The following is a 20,679-nucleotide window of genomic DNA, read 5'->3' as shown; positions in this document are numbered from 1 at the left end:
TCTTTTCTTTGTGGAATCCAATTAAAGGGGTTAAGAAAAGAAATTAAATTGACTTTATTCATGAAATTAGCCTTTTGAACCTTTCCCACAGCTCCAAGAAACAAATCTTGAACAAATTTAAGGAGCATTTCACCACCCCTTTTTTCTTTCTTTGATTTACAAATGAGCACTAACTTGTTTTTCTTTTACTCACATGAGCTAGAAGGAACATTTTCTATCCAGCAAATGTTTATAACAATGTTGAGTCCATTAGACATTTTGTGTAACATAAAAGTATTCATTTGTAACTGATAAGGATCTGTTTTATTTTATTTTTTAAAATTTATTAATTTATTTATTTTTGGCTGCATTGGGTCTTCGTTGCTGTGTGGGCTTTCTCTAGTTGTGGCGCTCAGGAGCTACTCTTTGTTGCAGTGCTCAGGCTCTAGGCGTGTGGGCTTCAGTAGTTGTGGCACAAGGGCTCAGTAGTTGTGGCGCAAAGGCTTAGTTTCTCCGCAGCCTGTGGGATCTTCCTGGACCAGGGCTTGAACCTGTGTCCCCTGCGTTGGCAGGCGGATTCTTAACCACTGTGCCACCAGGGAAGCCCGAAGATATTCTTAACTATGTAATTTGAAAGGAAATAAATCTTAATGCTAAAAAAGTAGCTTAATCATACTTACTAAAGTGAATTAGATATATTGAATACTTTTGCTCTAACGCTATTATTTTCAGGTTGCCTTTATAGAATTTTCTTTGAAGAATGACACATGTCTTTGGTTGACCTTTGTAGTATCAGATGTATTAAGTTTACAGCCATACGTAGTACTTGGAGGCTTAATAAACGTTCACATGATAGGTAGTTATGTTTGGGCTGAAATGCATAAAAACCTTTCCAGATTTTCAATATGTATGTCTATTCCCTTAAATATTTGAAATGTCTAGATATTTTACTTTTTTCTTAGTATTGTTTGGATCACATATCTTTAATTATATTGGATAAGCTACAGATTCCATGCACAATTGCATAATACATGAAATGAATATGTTCTTTATTCAGTTTGTGAAAATAAACCTTTTTAATTTTCCATCTTTAGTTTGTAAAGTTATGTATTTTTGACATTTCCATTTTCTTTCTATTTTTCTTTATTAGGGAAAACCTTAATTAAAGGACAGTTTTATGTTCTTAATACTATTCAATTATGAAGACTCAACTACAACCTGTGAAAGAATGTTGTAGAAAACAGACTATCTTGGCATGACTAACCCTTTACAACATGTGAGTGTAGCTCATTAGTACCTGAAAGGACTAATTATAATACATGAAGCTAAGCTTGAAACTTTGATGTTCAGTGCTTTAAACATGATAATATAGTTGTTTAGTATAAAGGGTACATATTTTAGTCACAAGCATATAACATTTCCACCTAGGGTGCTGAGGGAGATTATTTCATTAGAAATTTATACTGGTTCATATAAATCAGTTTCATCACTCTAGTTGACAGTAACCAGAAAGTTCCCAAGACGGGAATGGAAAACAATTATCCGCCCCTCCTCCCCCAAAAAGGACTCCAAAACTACCAAAAGGCATTCTTACAGTGAAATGAAATTTTTTCTGGAGTGGATTTTTCTCTGTGCTTTATTTTAATAGAAGTTCTTTTAGAGCAAAAGTCGCATTATTGGATTGATGTAGAATAAAACGCCTTGACGTCTCGTTAGGATGGAGTTGGTAGTAAGAGAACCTGAGTTTACCATACTTGAAGAATAAACTTCCGATCCTTATCTCTCGAGTCTTATTTCTTTGGACATCATGTACATTTTGGTGATCTTTTAGGGAAAAAAAATTTGCAGCCTTGAAAGTAGGTTTTAAGTACAAAATTTAAAAGCTTTGAAAGAAAAATCAAACAATAAAACTTCTTGTCATCTGTTCATACTTCTGGATCTTTCTGTATTGTTCTGAAAGGCTCTTGTATTTTCTAAATAATTTATGCATTTTGATATAGGATTTTACCAATAACATTAATTTACCTATATATATATTTTTTTTCTTGTATGTTTTATTAGATAGGTTCCCTTATCCAACTTTTAACTTTGTTTATAACTGTCTTTGATCTAGCCTGAAATCTGTGTAGCAGCTAAAATCACTTCTCCAAGGCCAAGCTTTTCTCTATACATCTCCTGTAGCTGTTTTAAAATAGACAGTAAAATGAATGTAACTAATACAAATTTTTACAATAGTGGTGTGGTAGGATTTTAGAGGCCAGCAATTATATAGATTGAAATAAATTATTTCAGCTAAAATTCAAGAACTACGTTAAGGGGCACAGTTAATTGAGATTTTACATGTCAGAGGTTTACTTTGTGTTCTATCATGTGGAAAAACCTAGCATTCTTCATGGTGTTGCTTTAAAGTTGGGGAGAGGGCTTCCCTGGTGGCGCAGTGGTTAAGAATCCGCCTGCCAATGCAGGGGACATGGGTTCGAGCCCTGGTCCGGGAAGATCCCACATGCTGTGGAGCAACTAAGCCCGAGTGCTACAACTACTGAGCCTGCGCTCTACAGCCCGCGAGCCACAACTACTGAAGCCCACGTGCCTAGAACCCATGCTCCACAGCAAGAGAAGCCACCGCAATGAGAAGCCCACACACCACAATGAAGAGTAGCCCCTGCTCTCCGCAACTAGAGAAAGCCCGTGCGCAGCAATGAAGACCCAACGCAGCCAAAAATAAAAAATAAATAAATAAATTTATTAAAAAATTTAAAAAATAAAGGGGAGAAAATATGTCATTTTTATATACTGGAATACTGATAACTGGATTTCTTAGTTATTCATATGGGTTCTATAATGTTTTTTTTAAAAAAATTTTATTTATTTATTTATTTATTTATGGCTGTGTTGGGTCTTCGTTTCTGTGTGAGGGCCTTCTCTAGTTGCGGCAAGTGGGGGCCACTCTTCATCGCGGTGCATGGGCCTCTCACTATCGCGGCCTCTCTTGTTGCGGAGCACAGGCTCCAGATGCGCAGGCTCAGTAGTCGTGGCTCACGGGCCCAGTTGCTCCGCGGCATGTGGAATCTTCCCAGACCAGGGCTCAAACCCGTGTCCCCTGCACTGGCAGGCAGATTCTCAACCACTGCGCCACCAGGGAAGCCCCCTCTATAATGTTTGGTTAATTATATGTTTAACCTGAAAAAATTAGAGCATACATCAAGTTTTTCTACCATACATTTTTGTAGCTGGGACCCTAAAATGTAACTGGAGAGCAGAATTGAAAACACTTCTGTATCCTCTATAAGGATTAAGACAGTCAGAAACAAATTACTTAGCATTTAGTATCATTGCTTTACTTAGCCATTCATTAATTCACAGAAAGTTATTAAACATACATCAGTTGCCAAATCTTATGTAGGGCACTTAAAAATATGAAAATGAGGAAGATGTAGTGCCTGCCTTCAAATAGGCACTAGGTTAGTGGGGAAATAAATCAGTGCATAGATCTTTATAATCTAATATGGCAAGTGATGTACTCAGGGCCCTTTGTCCCCACAGATCAGAGGCTAACTGCCCGTTCTAGCAGTAACGGGGTCCTGGGGTAGGTTTGCATTGGGGATAACTTGGGAACTGAGTCTTAGAGGACAGAAGTTTCTGTCTGGGGCTGGAGTTGAAGGGGAGAGAAAGGTGTGTGTTAAGGGCTGTAAGGCAGCATAGCATAGCATCAGAGCTCCCAGGGGTAGATTCTCCAAAAGAAGTTAGATGCTGAGGACATCAGGAACTTTATGCTAGGGTTGAGAAAAAGCAGGGAACTTGTGCTAGAAATCTTTTTTGATTTCTGCATTCACCCAGCCAGTTTAATACTTACTCCGCTAATTGAAGAACTTAACAGGAGAAAGGATTTTTAAGGCAATTCTGTCATTTATTGACTTAAATATATATTGAGTGCTTACTGCAGGCTAGACATCTTGCCAGGTGTTTTCTTTACAACTTCTCTAACTCTGTGCTAAAAGTTGCTGTTCCAAATTCACATCTAAATTAAGGAAGAGAAACTCGCTATGATGCTCTGATATGGTGGAGAAATCAGTGATTAGCCATGAGGTACCAGTATGAGGCACAAAGGCAATGTGGTTCCTTCTAGTCAAAAACTCCTTGGAGATCAGAGCTAGAACTCAAGCCTCAGGCTTGTCAGCCCATGTTCTCTCCATTAACCACCATGAGAGAGACAGATGTAATCAGGTGAGAGGGACAGTTCTGAGGAGCTCAGACATTCATGCTGGCTTAACATTCAAGTGCTGCTGGTCACGTCTGTATTATGCTTAATAAAGATAGGTTGAACTAAAATATTCTAGGATTTCCTTCCCAAGTTTGGACATATGAAGAATAGGAGTGTTTGAAAGATATACTTCACCATGATTTCTGGAATTACTGTTAAGTGTTACTAATTATATTTCCTGATACTCTCATGCTATTTCTTTTTGCAGACAAATGGATGGTAAACCAGAGAGGCCTTTAGTAACATATGCAACGTACCGAGGCCCCAGACAAATTAGGAAGTATTTGAAGCAGCAGACGGCGCTGGAAACCTTGAATCCCTTTGACAGAGAAAATGAAAGTTCCGACTCTAGTACGAGCACACATATTGGCGCTGGAAGTGAGATAGAGGCCGGGATGGTGTCATTGTCATCAGCTAGCACAGACGTTTCTGTGAAAGGACAAGTGCTTAAAGGCCTGATAGAAGACTCTGATTATAATAAAACAAATATCAACCCAGAAAGCCATTCAACAAACAACCGAGAACTGTCTAACACTGCTTCTTCTAGGGATGTTTTAAATAAAAACGATCCTGGGGGACCTGAGAGAAGTCGGTCATCCCGTTCTGAGACTAACTCTAGCTCCACTGATGGAGAATTTGACTCACAGCACCACTTAAGTTGTATACCAGTTTCTCAGACTGACAGAAATTTGGTACGTTCAGCATTGTTTACAGAAAGTAACAGTAGCAAAATTCCTTGCAGTCCAGACTTGCAGAGGACAGCGACACCAGAAACTACGGTGATAGAAAACAGCTCGATGATGAGTGATGGGACAGTGGTGCAAAGAAAGGAGTGTGCTGAGCCTGAGAACCCTGCTATTCCCGACCTCTCCGGTAGTAAATCTGATGGGAGTGACACTACCAAACGTGGAAATACAGATTTGCCAAGTCCAAATAAATCAGTTCAGCGTGAAGCTCTGCAGTGGCCAGAGAGGAAGTGTTCTGACAAGCACACCGAAGGTAACTCGTCAAAGCACGCTGCCAATCACACCAGCAACATTGCTCTCCAGAGACACGCTGTAACAGACGCAGAACTTGTAAGTGAAGAAAACAGATTGTCTGCCCTGGACACACAGGAAAATTTGGCTCCTAGAGAAATCAAGCAAGAAACAGAAAGCACCTCAGTCGGTGCACCCATAACTTCAAGTCATGTAAAAGCTCCGGAAGATAGAATCGAGTCATTACCCAAAGGTACTGACAAGTTGTTGGTAACAGAAGCCAAAAAGCTTGTTAGGCCACATAGCAAAATGCCTCCCATTATTAGAATGAATCAAAAGGATGCTGCCTCTGTAAAACACACCAGTGAATTAGCAGTTGTAGCATGCTTAGAAAATAAAATATCACCTGAACTGGATAGAAATCACATTTCAGAATCTATTCTTGACTCTGAGAGTCCTCAGCAAGCCAAAGCATCACCTGATGCCAGGACATCTCTTAACCTTGACCATAAAAAATCAGATTTCAATACTTCATCTCCTACCTTTGTTTCCCGAGTTGGCATGCTGAGCAGGTTGGATATTCCTGTTTTAAAGAATGAAGGTCCTTCTGTGCTCATTGAAACTGGGGATGTCAACATCATTGGTATTTCCCATCAGCCTAGTAAGTGTCAAGAAGAAAATGTGGCAAATCATGCTGAGGCCACAGGCAGGAAGAGTCTCCCTGCTTGCCTTCATCCTGAGCATGCATCTGCAATTCTTGAGTCCAAGGAAATTCTTCCTGATAGTGAAAAATGCCAGTTTCCACTAGGTCTTGAAGCCAGTGACACCCACTTAACTGCAGTGGACTTGAGCTGTGAGTCCGAAAGCCTCTCTAAGGACCACAGTTCCACTTCATCTCAAGACCGTGATAAAGCGGAGTTAATGCTGTCAAACACCAAAGCAAGTAAGGGCACTATAGGCAAGTCTGATTCTTTTTTCTCCTTGGAAACCAAAACTGATAACCTTGCAGAAATGTTATCAACATCTGAAGTTGATGGTCAGAACAGTGTTCCTGTTGGGTCACATTCTGGAAGAGGAAAAACTCTAGGTCTCTCCAAGATACCTGTTCCCCAAACAGAGCCCAGAGACATTTCTCAGGATAAAATCTCTTCTCCACTTGAAATTACAGATGTGCCAGCGAGTCCTATTTTATCAGAATTGACTTCCCTAGAAGTTGAACAGGACAGAAGTTTTCAGTTAGTGGGTCATAAAGAGATTAAAGAGAAATATTCAGATGCCAGCCTTAAAGAGAATTGCCAAACTGAGGTTTCTCCTTCTGCCTCCAAATATCAAGGTACACAGGAAACAGAGGTGGAAGCCTCAGGTGATCCTCCTGCTCGTCTCCAAAGTCATATACTTGGGACTTTACCTCCTGTTCATGATGGAAAAGTCACTAGGCAAATGGCACAGAACTGCAAAGCCAACCCTTCTGTGATTCATCAACCTTCAGTTATTTGTGAGACCAAAAAGATTTCTGGTTTTTCACAAATGGCAGAACTCAGTTTAACTAATACTTCCCCAAAATTCCAAGAAACTGACAGCACAAAAGTAAATGCACCTTTTCTGGGTTCTGGTATGAGTTTGGAAAAAAATGCGTTTGCATCTGAGGATTCAAATTTTCGTACTAATCCTTCTGTGCTGAGATCAGAAAAGAGAGCCTCATCTCACAGAAAGAAAGAGCGTGCTCATTTCCTAAGTGGTGGTATTGATGGCATGCCTTCTTCCTCCAGTAACTCTGAAGAAGTTAGCACGGTTACAAGTTCACAGAATCCCCCAAATAATTTTAGTTCTGTAAAAGTTACCATAGATGTCCCACATGAAGGTACCTCCTTAACTAACCTGCTGTACCCTAATAGCTCTTATTTGGAATTTGAAACATCTATCCCAACAGGGGCAGAAGTCACCCCACTTCAGGACCATTTTGGGGATCATACTGGGATGGTATCACTTGATTTCCCAACTGCTGCCCAATTTGAGAATCCTATGGAAGCAGAGACTGGAGCAGTTGCTGGGGCCCCAGCGTCAGTTAACAGCTCAAGCCAGCAGTGTTCTGAAGCATCTGCTGAGCACATAGAAGCAAGCAGGAGAGCACATGAGCAGCTTTTGGACCTCGAAAGTGGTTTATGTAAAAAGGCTGACACATTGATTGGTGAGATCTTTAATTCTGTCAGGGAAGAGCTAAAATCCAGACACACAGTTGGTACCTGCCAGGAGTATATAGCTGTAGACAGCATAATGAATCCAAGTACCCTAAGAGAAGACATCCCTGAGAAAAACCCATCAGAAGTGACACGGACAGGGATCCAGCTGACGGAGCATTTGGAAGAGCGGGCCATGGAAAATATGTCTGAAGTCCAAGGGGAAGAAAAGGCTTGTGCTTCACCTATGGTTGGTGAGAAGAGTCTTCTTTTTGATTCGGATAGAATGAATGTATCTTGGTTGTTAGAAGATCAAGCTAGGGGATTAGTCAATGAGATTATTTATTCAGCCCAAGAAACCTTAGCAAATGATGCTCAGGGTACCCGGGATTCTGAACTTCAGGCTAATACTTCAAAAATTCTGAAGAGTGATAGTGTTAAGCCGCTTGATATGGTAAGGGAGTTCTTGGTGTCAGAACAGGCAGTAAATCAAAGCACATGTGAAATTAGTGAAAAAGTATTAGGTAGATTCTTTGCTGTAAGTAACTTAGTTAGTGACACAGAGTCAATTAAAGGAGGAGAAATTGTTCTCTACCAAAAATCCCCTTTTTCAGGAAATAGAGGTGGACAGTCTGATAGTATAAGTTTGCAGGAGTCAGATACTGTTTTACTAGCTGAAGACACACCCCATACAGGGTTAGATGATAAGGCAAAAACACATTCGTTTCTCAACGAGGACTGTAAAGAAAAAATGGAAATAAAGTGTGTTGATAATCACAAAACTGAGACAGAGGAAAGAAGAACTCTTGTATTAAATTACACATGGCCTCCATTTGTGAATGATGGCATCCATGTACCTGAGACATCTACAAGCAGTTTGTCTGATACTCTTTTATGTATATCTGAAAAAAGCTTGCCAGGACACGGTAATAAAAGCGCATCCCTTGCAGTGTCAGAAGTAGGGAAAGTACACAAGAAGGATACTGAAGTAAATATAGGAAGAATTGAGCTTATACCTTCCATGGTAGAAATGGGAAAACCAAATAAGAAGGATGCTGTATTGAATATTATGAAATATGAGGCAGTCCCCCCTATGTCAGAAGTGGGAAGAGCACATAAAGAGTATGCTGAATTGCGTACCTCAAAAACTGAGCCAGCAACTGAAATTCTTAAAATGAGAGAAGCGTACCAAATGGATGCTGAGAGGTGTATTGAAAAAACTGAGGAATTACCTGCCATCTTAGGAATGAGAAAAGCTTATGAAATGAGGGATACTGAAGGGGATATTGGCAAAACTGACATGACACCTGATATGTCAGAACTGAAAAATGTCTACCAAAAAGATGCAGAGGGAATCACTGGAAAGACTGAAGTGATACCTGCTACGTTAGAAATGGAAAATGTTTACCAAAAGGATGCTGAAGGGGATATTGCAAAGGCTGAGGTGACACCTGTTACATTAGAAATGGAAAATATTTACCAAAAGCACGCTGAAGGGGATGTTGGTAAGACCGGGGTGACTTTGGTTATGTCAGAAATGGACAATTTCTACCACAAAGCTGTTGAGGGGACTGCTGAAAAGGTTGAAATGATACCTGCTACACTAGAAATGGAAGATATTTACCAAAAAGATGCTGGAGGAAAGATGGACAAAACTGAGGTGATGCCCATTACATTAGAAGTAAATATCTACCAAAAAGATGGTGAGGGGATCACTGGAAGGACTGAAAGACCTATGATGGACATGGAAAACACTTACCAAAAGGATGCCGAAGGGGCTATTAGGAAAACTGAAATGGTACCTCTTGTGTTAGAAGTGAAAGAAGCACTCAAGAAGGCAGTACCTGCTTCCTTAGAAATGGAAAAAGCATGCAAGAGAGATGCAAAAGAGACAGTTGGGACGATTGTGTCCATGCCCTCTAAGATAGAAATGGAAAGAACATCCCCAGAAAATTCTGATGGGACTATCAGGAAACATAAAGTGTTGTCCACAGTGGTAAACATTGAGAAAATATATGGAACAGATCTAGAATTGCCCGTTACACAAGGAGAGGCCACGCCTCCCATATTTGAAGCTGAAAAAGCAGCCCAAGAGGTTGCTGAAGGGAGTGGTGGAGAAATGGAGAAGGAGCCTCCTGAAATGAAGGCATGCTTGATAGCGTTTGACACTAGACTCGCCTCTTTCAGGGGTTATGAATCACCTACGCTAAGTAAGGATTATGAAAGCTACCCGGCCTTAGCAATGCCAGATTTTCAACCTGAGGCTACCATAGGAAAGCTAGACAGAGGAACGTCTGTTACTGCAGTACATAAGAAAATAAAAGATCTAGATTATGGAGCTGAAAAGGAAGAGCCTAACCTAGTCTTCATTTCTCAGGATGAACAAGAAAATTCTTCCTTTACTATATTATATGAAGAGCCTCTTCAAGATGAGGACAAGTACGCTACTGCAGAAGTAAGAACACATTCCCTCCTGATTGCTGACACATCTACCAACAGCATGCCTGTTTTCGCGTGTGAAAGGTCTGAGAGTAGAACTGACCTCGTCCATCATTTTGAAAAGGAAACTAAATTAGGTGAGACATTCGATGATGATAGTTCAGAAATGTTCTTATCAGTAGAGGCCAAAAGGTACAAGATTTATCCCTTAGCTTTGTCTCCCATTTATGAGGATGACAGCTCTCAGGAGGACATTCTATCCAGCGAAATCTCACCTGGTCATCATGGCTCCACAAAATCAAGAGAGAGTGCAAACCAGCCCTCTTCTGTTTTATCGCTTCTCCAGTCAGTATCGGAGCGTTTAAAGATGAATTTTGATGAAGATGACAGACAGAGAGGAGGGGAAGAGGAGGAGGAGGAAGAGGAGGAAGAGGAGGAAGAGCCATTGCATAAAGGAAGTCTGAGAGCTAGAAGGCGGGAAACTGTTATCTTCAAGCTGCCAGATTCTTCTATCGCATTTTGCTCTGATGATGACCAGGAAAGTACTGGCGTTTCTAAGAGTCCTTATGTGATGTCAGATGAGCCTGCGACCTCTAATCTGCAGATTGGTCTGTGGCCAGAAAAGGCCTCATTTCTACAAAAATCTGACCTTACTTCCAAACTACATTCTTCTTTAAAGAGTGCTTATCATCAGTATTTGCAGACTTCCAAAATCCATTCCTCAGAAAAAGGAGCCAGATTTGGTGGAATTTTTCAGGAGCCAGTGTCAAAATATTTCCGTGCTCAAGACACCTCAGGCCGATTAAGCTCATTCACAGAGGTAAGTTATTTTGATTATTAACTAGTGAAGTAGTGCTTTGGGTCATGAAATGATCTAAAAGTTTATTAAGAAAATCAGTGTTTTGAGGTTGTGAAAGATTGTTTTAAAAAATACCAGAGGTTACTTTGTTCTTTGAAGTGTATCATAACTCATGTATTTTAGCTGGACTGTTATATTTGAGAAAACAAAATTGCTTCATCAGAATTTAAAAGGCATAAGAGAGAATACCAGAGGTTACTTTGTTCTTTGAAGTGTATCATAACTCATGTATTTTAGCTGGACTGTTATATTTGAGAAAACAAAATTGCTTCATCAGAATTTAAAAGGCATAAGAGAGAAGCAAGTTATATCCCAGTTCTTTGCTAATTTTTAGTTTTCAAACTAAATTAAGTGACAGCATTCTGAGTTTTTCAAGGTACTGTATGTAGAAAAATTGTCACTTGCTGTTGAGCTCGTGTCTCATGAAAATATTTCACAATACTTAAAAATATTTTAACTACTTAAAATATTTTAAGTCTTTGCTTGACAACAGTCTCTCACTGTAGTTGGTCTTGTTCTTGTTCATACATAGCAGGGCAATGAACAGACTAATTCAGAGAGAAGGAGATGAAAACATTATAGCTGGAAAATGTCTTGAAATTCAATTACACTTTTCTTCAACTTAGAAATATTTAAATGTTTACTATAGACTATTCATTGAATATGGGACATTCCTTTTATTTTTTTAATATATTTATTTATTTATTTTTGGCTGTGTTGGGTCTTCATTGCTGTGTGCAGGCTTTCTCTAGTTGTAGTGAGCGGGGGCTACTCTTCATTTCGGTGCACGGACTTCTCATTGCGGCGGCTTCTCTTTTTGCGGAGCACAGGCTCTAGGCATGTGGGCTTCAGTAGTTGTGGCTCGTGGACCCTAGAGCACAGGCTCAGTAGTTGTGGCTCATGGGCTTAGTTGCTCTGCGGCATGTGGGATCTTCCCAGACCAGGGATCAAACCCATGTCCCCTGCATTGGCAGGCGGATTCTTAACCACTGCGCCACCAGGGAAGTCTCAGGACAGTCCTTTCTGACATTCCAAGATCATGGAACTTTCTCTAGGATTCCCAAGGACTGTATCTGTACTTTGAATACCCTTAGTAGCAAGTACTAATACTTGAATACCAACCAATAGCTTGCAAGGCAAGGTCCTTTTAAAAGAAAGCTTGGTATTTGAAGAAATGTTTCTTTAATGGTTCCCGATTTCCTTCTAAGTCAAGTGCAACCTCTTCACTCTGTGACGAGGTCCCCAAGTCTTGTTTGCTCAGCGTTGTCTCTTTGTGTGCTGGTTCCACGCCCTGTATGATGTCTGCACTTTTTCTCAAGATGGTCTCTTCCTGGAATTTTTTTCTTTACTACCTCCACTCCAACCCGCCACATTTTTTCACTTACTGAAGTCCTGTTTTTCAAGGTCTGCTCCATACCACTTCCTCACACAAGCCTCTTGGGAACCTTCTTCTGCCATCACCTCACCTCCATGCTGGTGCCATTTCTCTTGACTTCCATAACTTGGCATTTTGATTGTATTTTACCTGAGGGTTTAACTTAATCCCCCACCTAGAAGAGACATGGGAATGTGATCATCTGTTTCCCCTTTCTAAGCTATAAGCTTCTTGAGGGCAGAGACAAAGCTTTATTTTCCTTTGTATTTACCTTTATATCCCTTATAGTACCTAGCGGTGCACCTTGTAATGGTGCTCACTAAATAAATATGCGATAAATTGGATCTGTGACCACTAAGAAAGTGAACTGTATATCTTTCTGTTTATGTTTCTTACGGCTTACTTCTTCCACTTTTATTATTTCAGAATGTTGACAAACAAACTCTGAAGTGTAACCCAAGACCTGGGAAGGTAAGCATAAGTTTCTTAGGTAGACTAAAATAAAATATAAGAAGTAAGGTTACTTTTACGTTTGGGAGTTTAAAGTAGGTACTTTTAACTGACTTAGAACATGATTGTTTTACTCAAGGATTTAGCATCTAAAGTAATGTTTACTTTTATATATCTAGGATGTTTTATTTTCTACATTCTAGGACATTTTGGAATTTTAAATGCATTCTTAAAATTAGTTATTGTGCCTACTTACTGTGTGTTGCAGATGGTTATCTATGATCTCCATGGAAGTAAATACAAACAAGAGATCTACTGTAATATTCCCGATGCTACATCTTGGTCCTTTCCGAATGGGGTACTGATAAAAGTTGTAAGGGGCTGGTAAGAGATCTCTTAAAATTTATAGCATTTTCCCCCTAAATTAAGTGTTTTCTTGCTGTTTATGCTTTATGTTTTTTGTATTGAGGTCACATTCCTTTTCCTCTAGAATAACTGTTTGAAACGTTATTTGTATTTTATAACTTAATTGTTCTCTTTATTTACTGTGACAGAAAATATAGGTTGTTTTTAGTACTTACAGCCTGCAGTAAGTAGTAAGTCCTAATATATACAGTATATATAATCAGTACCATTTTGTAACTGCATTATTAGCAGGATAGATTTGGCAAGTTTAGTTGAAGGCTTCAATTGAATGAAGCATAGCTTTGAAAATGAGTTCAAAATTTGTGGGACACTAAGGAATGTGAAGGCCACATGCTTAAAGTCATTTGTATCGGGCTTCCATGGTGGCACAGTGGTTAAGAATCCGCCTGCCAGTTCAGGGGACATGGGTTCGAGCCCTGGTCCGGGAAGATCCCACATGCCGCGGAGCAACTAAGCCCGTGCGCCACAACTACTGAGCCTGCACTCCAGAGCCCGCGAGCCATAACTACTGAGCATGCATGCCACAACAACTGAAGCCCGTGCGCTTAGAGCCCGTGCTCCACAACAAGAGAAGCCACCGGAATGAGAAGCCTGTGCATCGCAATGAAGAGTAGCCCTCACTCTCCACAGTTAGAGAAAGCCCACGCACAGCAACAAAGACCCAATGCAGCCAAAAATAAATAAATAAAATAAATTTTTTAAAAGTCATTTGTATCACTGATATGCTCAAGAAGTGAAAGATTCTTTGCATGGTGTAAAAATGATGGAAAACCTCATTTGTTATTATGGACCATGTCCCCTGGGCATGTAGGGGCCAGAGTTTCTTTGTCCAGTGTTTGCGTTACCCACTGGTCAGTAGTCACGTTAAAGCAGTGTGGTGTAGTGTATCTTCATGTTATAAAATGAGACACATGTGCTCTATTGTCCAATGACAGGAAAATTAGGGTAGAAGTGGAATTTGGAATTGTTAAGCTATTGTTTTTAATGTAAATGTGTATACAGCATCTGTAAAGTGTATGTATATATAAATATAGGCACAGGCATAGACTGTGGGGCTGTGTTCAGGAAGTATTACTTCCAAGTTCTGTGCACTTTTATTCTTCACTCTTTGCTTATCCTTACATTAGCGTATTTATCATTGTTTCAAAGTAGGATTATATGCTAGTAGTGGAAAATAGCCCAGATATTAAAATTTAAGTAGAGAATATGGTCTGTGAATTATAAGTATCATTTGTTTTATGCCTCATTTCTTAGAAAATTAATTATAACTGATCATGCTTTCATATTTGTTCAGCTGGATTTTATATGAGAAACCACATTTTCAAGGTCAGAAATGTGTACTAGAAGAAGGGGAAAAGGTGTTAAATCATGACTGGATCCTTCAGAACAGAAAATATCCACAAAGAAACTTTGTATTGGGGTCTATCAAACGTGTCTTAAAGGTAATGGAACAGTTGATTTTATCCCTATTTTTTATTTTGTTTTGTTTGTCATGTAGTAAAGCTGTACTTTGGTCCAGCAATGCTTAGAAATGGTGGCTAATATCTGTGCTAATTTTATTAATCTTCATTATCATATTGATAATTTTTTGACCAGATATGTATAAAGTGTTAAGTGAATGAAAATTTAAAATATTACATGTAATCTGGCACATAAAATGTTACATGTTGTAATATATATATGTATTTTTAATAGTAGTAGGAGTATACCATCCAGACATCTTTAGGATAAGATATTTCCAAATATATCTTTTTCTAGTGGTAGATTTCTACTCATTGTAGCTCTGTGTGTGTGTGTGTGTGTGTGTGTGTGAGTGAGTGTGTGGTGTTTATCAGAAAGGGGGAGAGAGACGAGTGTTAGAAGAAATTAGAGAAGGAAGGATGGGGAGAGGAAGCGAAAAAGTGTTGCTTTTTTATTTTCTGTTTAGAAAATATTATTTAATACTAAGATGAGGAAGGTCTTGCCATATAATGAAACATTTTGTGGGAAGTGCCTTGGTGGTTTAGAGGAGGGGTGAGTTAGTGATAATGACAGAATTCTCCCATGTGTTCTTAAGAGTTCCTTCAGCAGTAATGTAGTACATGATTTAGCGCAGTTAACTCCTGTGACAGTCGTGGACATATATATTTTTCAAATTACGGAGATACCATTTATATGCTAAAAATGTCTAAATTGGAGTGGACCCTATCATGATGACTTGAATCAACATTATTTAACCCTTGATAGTTGCAGATAGCATACAGAAAAATAAGAGAGCATACAGGAAAACTCATATTATCATAAAGGGGTGTCTGCATGAATTAATACCTTCTGCAAAACTGTTAAACAAACTTGTGCCTAACAAATGTTTGTGTCTTCTTTTGGACCCAATACTGTGATAGGCACTGGGAATAGAAATACAAGTGATGTACGGTATTTTACTTCAGATTGCTCAGAGTCTAGGTCAGAGACAGCTGAATCACATGACCATATGATGTGAGAAGTACTATGCAGGGCCCTACAGGTGCTCGAAGAAGAGGTACCTCACCCGGAGGAGGTGGTACCTGATTGGCATCTTGACAGAGTGAACAGAAGTTAGGCAGCACGGGGGATGTGAGGGAGTCCCTAGCAGAGCCACATGTGTCAGATACTGAGGTGAATGTTGGTGGCTTGCTGGTACTTCAGGGAGATTGATGGCTACAACATAGGGGGCAGTGTTCGTTTTCATTGAAAAATCTAATCGCAAGCAGTTCAGCTCAGCAAGCAGCATTTGAGTGCTCACGTAATTAGCTAACTCACTAGAAATTTCTTGAAACAGATAATTAGTTTGTAGGTGGAATCTTCTAAGGTTTAAATAATGTGTGGTTTTGTGCCTGCCTTGTGAATGTCAGGCACTGTGCCAGGCCTAGTGGGGGAAAAAAAAAAAGAAAGATGAATAAAGTATTGTAAGCAGCAACCTCCACCCAGAATCAAACAACAATAAAATCAAACAAAAATTCAATCTGTTGAGCCTGGGTATATAAATGGGTATTTGCACTTCCGCCATTTGCTTCGATATATTATAAGAAAGAATAAGTCATACTTGCATTTTTTTCTTCTTCCACTGTTTGTTTGTGGAGTCATTTTTTAAATTGCAGTGTTAGTGCCCACTTGTCTTGGACATGCTAGCAACTTTTAGTGAGGAAGGAAAATAAAACTATTGAGCATTGAATGGAAAAAGCATTAGCATTGTTCTAAATATTTTACAAAGCAAGAGTCAGGCATCAAACTGCTTCCTTTCTCCCACCTTGTCAAAATTCTGCCTATCGATAGCTTCATTTTCATGGCAGCTATTCCAAATTCACCTAGGCCTACGCCAGCTTTATCTTGTTTCATCATCTTCTAGTGGCTCTAATCTGAGTAGTCAAACTTTTAATGTTCTTTAAAGAAAATACTTTCATGATGTCTTTGTTTTGCCATGAATAGATAGAGCAAGTAACAGAAGATACCATCAGTCATCAGCAGTTGTAGATTCTGCTCAAGGGTCATCTTTGCCCCCAGTGGAAATAATTGGAGGTGGGGTAGCAGTGCAGTGAGTCTTGAGTCAAGTGCTTTCTTTTCTCAAATAGAAAAAAAGGAATATTGCGCATTACTCTGTTTATTATGCATTTAATATTTATTTTCAAAGAATGACGTTTCCTTCTTTCAGAAGTTACTTAGGTTGTGCCCTCATTAATGAGCTGAGAAGAGAGAGATCTGTTGTTAGATCATGGACTGAAGGTATTTCATGTAAGGTGGAGGCAAGTTTTTCTTACTGTTTTTGTAATTCATTCCCACCCTGTTTCTCTCTATAGCTTTGTCTCCATTCCTACTAGTTGCTTTAATAGTCTAAGCTTGTAGATTTCACCAAGATACTATAAAGTATATCATGACTAGAAAAGTCTGGGAGGAAGCCATATAAATTCTACTAAGAGTAAACTGCTTATTGTTGCTAGGTTACTATAAGGCGCCCTTCAGTTGCTAGTGTTTACTGCCTTTGTCTGTCAAGAATTATACAAATCTTGCAAAAGACTTTACTTCTGTGAATAGCCACCATGGAGAAAATAGAACTTATCAGTGAAATCTTTTTCAGTCAACTAGAGAAAAAAATTTGTCCTCTAGTAAAGATAGTTGAGAACATAAGCATTCTTATTTTTATTTTCAATTTTTTAGCCATCATTATGCTTTTTCCATTATCTATTTCCTTCTGTGTTGTGGTAGACTCATGCCTCTTAGCTTTTTCCCTTTTAAAATACACCACCCAAACATTGTTTGTATAACACAATGCAGAGGAAACTTATTTGTGTGAGACACTTAGTTATGTATTCTGTTACTGTACCTCAGATCCCTGGGGGAACATTAGTATGGCAGCATTTTAAATAATGTTACTAGAGCTCTATTTTTAATAGCAAACAAGAGTTTTGAAGATTGGCAGGTGACTTCTGGAGATTTCTGGCTAGTTTTTAAATGAAACTTTAGAAGGAAATATACCTTTTATACTTTAAAGGATATTTTAGGTTATACCTTTTTACCATATTGCATTTTAGAACTAACTTTCTGAAAACAAGATGTATCAATTTGCTTGCTTTTACATATTAATAAGAATGATTAATAAGAGAACTCAGGTTGAAGAAAGATTAAAAAATCAGAAAATTGCAGTTTTAAAATTGCAAAGCAGATTATAATAAAAATATAATTGTTTAGTCTAATAAATGTCACCTCTAATTGTTTTTGCATTTGCCTATTTCATTAAAGCACACTCATTTGAATTTCACAATGTCTGGGATAAGAATTATGCTACTGAAACTTGAGTTTTCTAATTAAACACTCATGATTACTGAGATAGATTGTGTGTTCAGACAGAAGCACATCTGTAGTTTTAGAGAAGAGAAAAATAAATGTGGTTTTGATTCTTTAAGAAATGATAAGGTATTTTTTTAAAATTAATTTATTTTTGGGAGGGTCTCTCCCATTTTTTAAAATTTTTTTAATTATTTTTTTAACATCTTTATTGGAGTATAATTGCTTTCCAATGGTGTGTTAGTTTCTGCTGTATAGCGAAGTGAATCAGCTATACATATACATATATCCCCATATCTCCTCCCTCTTTTGTCTCCCTCCCTCCCACCCTCCCTATCCCACTCCTCTAGGTGGTCACAAAGCACCGAGCTGATCTCCCTGTGCTATGCGGCTGCTTCCCACTAGCTATCTATTTCACATTTGGTAGTATATACAAGTCCATGACACTCTCTCACTTCGTCCCAGCTCTTTTTTGAGTTAGGACTTGACCACCGAAAACAAACTTATGGTTTGCAAAGGGGAAACGTGGCTGGGAGGGATAAATTAGGAGCTTGGGATTATCATACATACTACTGTATATAAAATAGATAACCAACAGGGACCTACTGTGTAGCACAAGGAGCTCCACTCAGTATTCTGTAATAACCTATGTGGGAAAAGAATCTGAAAAAGAATGAATATGTGTATATATATATATATATATATTTATATATATATATATAACAATCACTATGCTATACACCTTAAACTAACACAAGATTGTAAATCAACTATATTCCGGTAAAATTTAAGAAAAGATTTTCGTAAGTAATAATACAGAAAATTTTGTCTTTAGTTACAATAAGGGAAACAGTTACAAAGCTTAGAGAGGCCAGAAGCAGAGGTAGTATGGATACCAGTATGACTGAAGAGTTGTGGGGAGTTAGTATAGCTCACTGGGTTGTTGCCATATTATAGAAAGGAAAACAGAAATATAAATTTGAAATGCTTGGGTCTTGAGCCAAGGAGTACGATGAGGGAAGTGGTGTTCTCACAAGCCCAGCTGTATACAGAGTAAGCTTACTCGACTGGTGGTCTAGGCCCATAATCAAAGTCTTGGCCTTGATGAAGAAACTTGACAGTAGAAATTTTAAAGGAAAGTTTGACAGGACATGGTGACCGTGGATGTGTGATGGAGTATAGGTTCAAATTTCATAATGCCTTTCTTCTTCAAACCAACTTGTACTAAAGAAAATAAATACCACAAGTAGGAAAACATTTCCTTTACCCTCACCTCTAATTCCTATTTCTTTTGTCAATGTAAATTGGATAACATGCTGAGGGAGCAGTGCCTCTCTGTTATTTATTTTTTATGTTCCCCATGAGATCAGCTTTTATTTAACTCCCTTCCTCCCTATGGCTTTGTTATGCTTCTAAGAAGGAAGGCTTACAGACTCTTGGCACTCAGATAGTTTGGTAAATTGGAACCTTGGTTAATGGAGCAAGACGTTTAAAAACAAAGCAGAGAGAATTGGAGTAATACTTTTTCAATCAATAATATTTATAATTTTCATGTTATCAACGTAACTCCTTAGAAAAATTTATTTTAACAGACTGGTAAGGAGAAACAGTACTTCCTTTAGGCTGTTTTTGGATAGAAATTCAACTGAACAATGAGAATAATTGTAACTGCATGTCCAGGGTGTTGAGAATACTGGAGTGTGTGTCTCTAGATATTTCAAAGCCAATTTATTTTTCAGGATTGCAGCATTCCAGAGATAGAACTTTGCCCACAGTCTGACCCAGCATGTTGTCCTATCTACCTACAGCGAGCAGTCCCCAATTTGGAAGAGCTGAATATCCCCAAATCTGTGTCTTTTACTGTGAAGTCAGGAGTGTACGTATCCGTTTCTCTTTATTACAGTGATTGCTGGTTACCAAAGTTAACTTTGTGTTTAATGTTTCAACTGGTGACATACACACTTCTGAAGTTTTAGTTAATTTTACTGTTTATACTTCTGGATACCCAAGAAAGACTTTTGCAGGGATTACAACAGATTCTGTTTTTTTCGGATCCAATTAAGTCTTTGATATATGACTCAACAGGAGCAGAACAGATTCTCAGACGGAGTTCTTGATAGATGCCTCCATTGTCTTTTCATCCACCAGACTGTGGGACTGAGAAATAAATACATGTCCCTGGCCTAAAATTCTGGAGCCTGAGCTATTTGTAGAGTGTCTCAGTGCTGATAGTTATTGAGGGCCTTCGTAGGACCAGGGACATGGCACTTTTTTATTACTCCTCTATTCCTGGAAGACAGGTAGAGCTACCCTCATGTCATAAATGAGGAAATTAAGTGGCTTGTCCCAGGCTACCAGCTGGTAAGCGTTAGATTTGATACTAGGCCTTTCTGATTCCAAAGGTATCTTCAGGACTTTGGATCTAAATTCAATCTTAATTCAGTCCCAGATTGGCTTAAATCATAAATTTTGTGATGCCTGGTTCAACATGGATCCTTCTTCTCTCTTTCAGCATTTTCATCTGCTCTGGAGATGGTTAGTGTTGAATTTGGGGGTCACTGTTGGACATCTTTCTTCATCTCCCCCAAGTGTAGATTAGAACTGTTGGGCAGACCCAGTAATCGACACGATCCTGAGAAATGTCTGTAATTATCAAGTTTAGCTGGTTGCTAAATGGGTCTTTTAGGAATCTTATTTCAAATACTGTTCCTGAGGCAGCCCAAGAACTGATATTGATTCTAAAACTGGGGGTCAAAGGTATAAAATGCTTAGTGGAATCCCTACCTCTTATTGTTCTAGTTTAAAAAAGAATGGAATATAGTGGAATGGTTTTTATTTTTCAGTTACATCCTAATTGAATTAAAGGTTTCACACCTTTTAAATATTGGAAAATTCTAAGGAAAGCAATGCCAGTGCTTGGAAAACATATAATAAACTTA

The 20,679-nt window shown here is 38.7% G+C and overlaps 1 protein-coding gene across 5 annotated transcripts in view; it reads left to right on the top strand.

The window, feature by feature from the left end:
• Positions 1-20,679, top strand: part of CRYBG3 (crystallin beta-gamma domain containing 3) — a 112,178-nt gene that overhangs the window by 32,057 nt on the left and 59,442 nt on the right. For 4 of the 5 annotated variants that reach the window (XR_009502952.1, XR_009502951.1, XM_059921319.1 and 1 more), the window contains exons 4-8: positions 4,449-10,653; positions 12,494-12,538; positions 12,786-12,901; positions 14,238-14,385; positions 19,480-19,616. Coding sequence is in view for 3 of the 5 variants with exons in the window: in XM_059921319.1 (XP_059777302.1) it covers positions 4,449-10,653; positions 12,494-12,538; positions 12,786-12,901; positions 14,238-14,385; positions 19,480-19,616 (6,651 nt within the window). In the remaining 2 variants the exon portion in view is untranslated. The remainder of the gene's footprint in view (positions 1-4,448; positions 10,654-12,493; positions 12,539-12,785; positions 12,902-14,237; positions 14,386-19,479; positions 19,617-20,679) is intronic. The other variant, XM_059921321.1, reaches the window with a different exon arrangement.

The sequence above is a fragment of the Balaenoptera ricei genome, chromosome 4, assembly GCF_028023285.1.
Source record: "Balaenoptera ricei isolate mBalRic1 chromosome 4, mBalRic1.hap2, whole genome shotgun sequence".
Taxonomy (NCBI): domain Eukaryota; kingdom Metazoa; phylum Chordata; class Mammalia; order Artiodactyla; family Balaenopteridae; genus Balaenoptera; species Balaenoptera ricei.
Note: the sequence above shows the minus strand (reverse complement) of the source record. Positions and strands in the feature narration are given on the sequence as shown.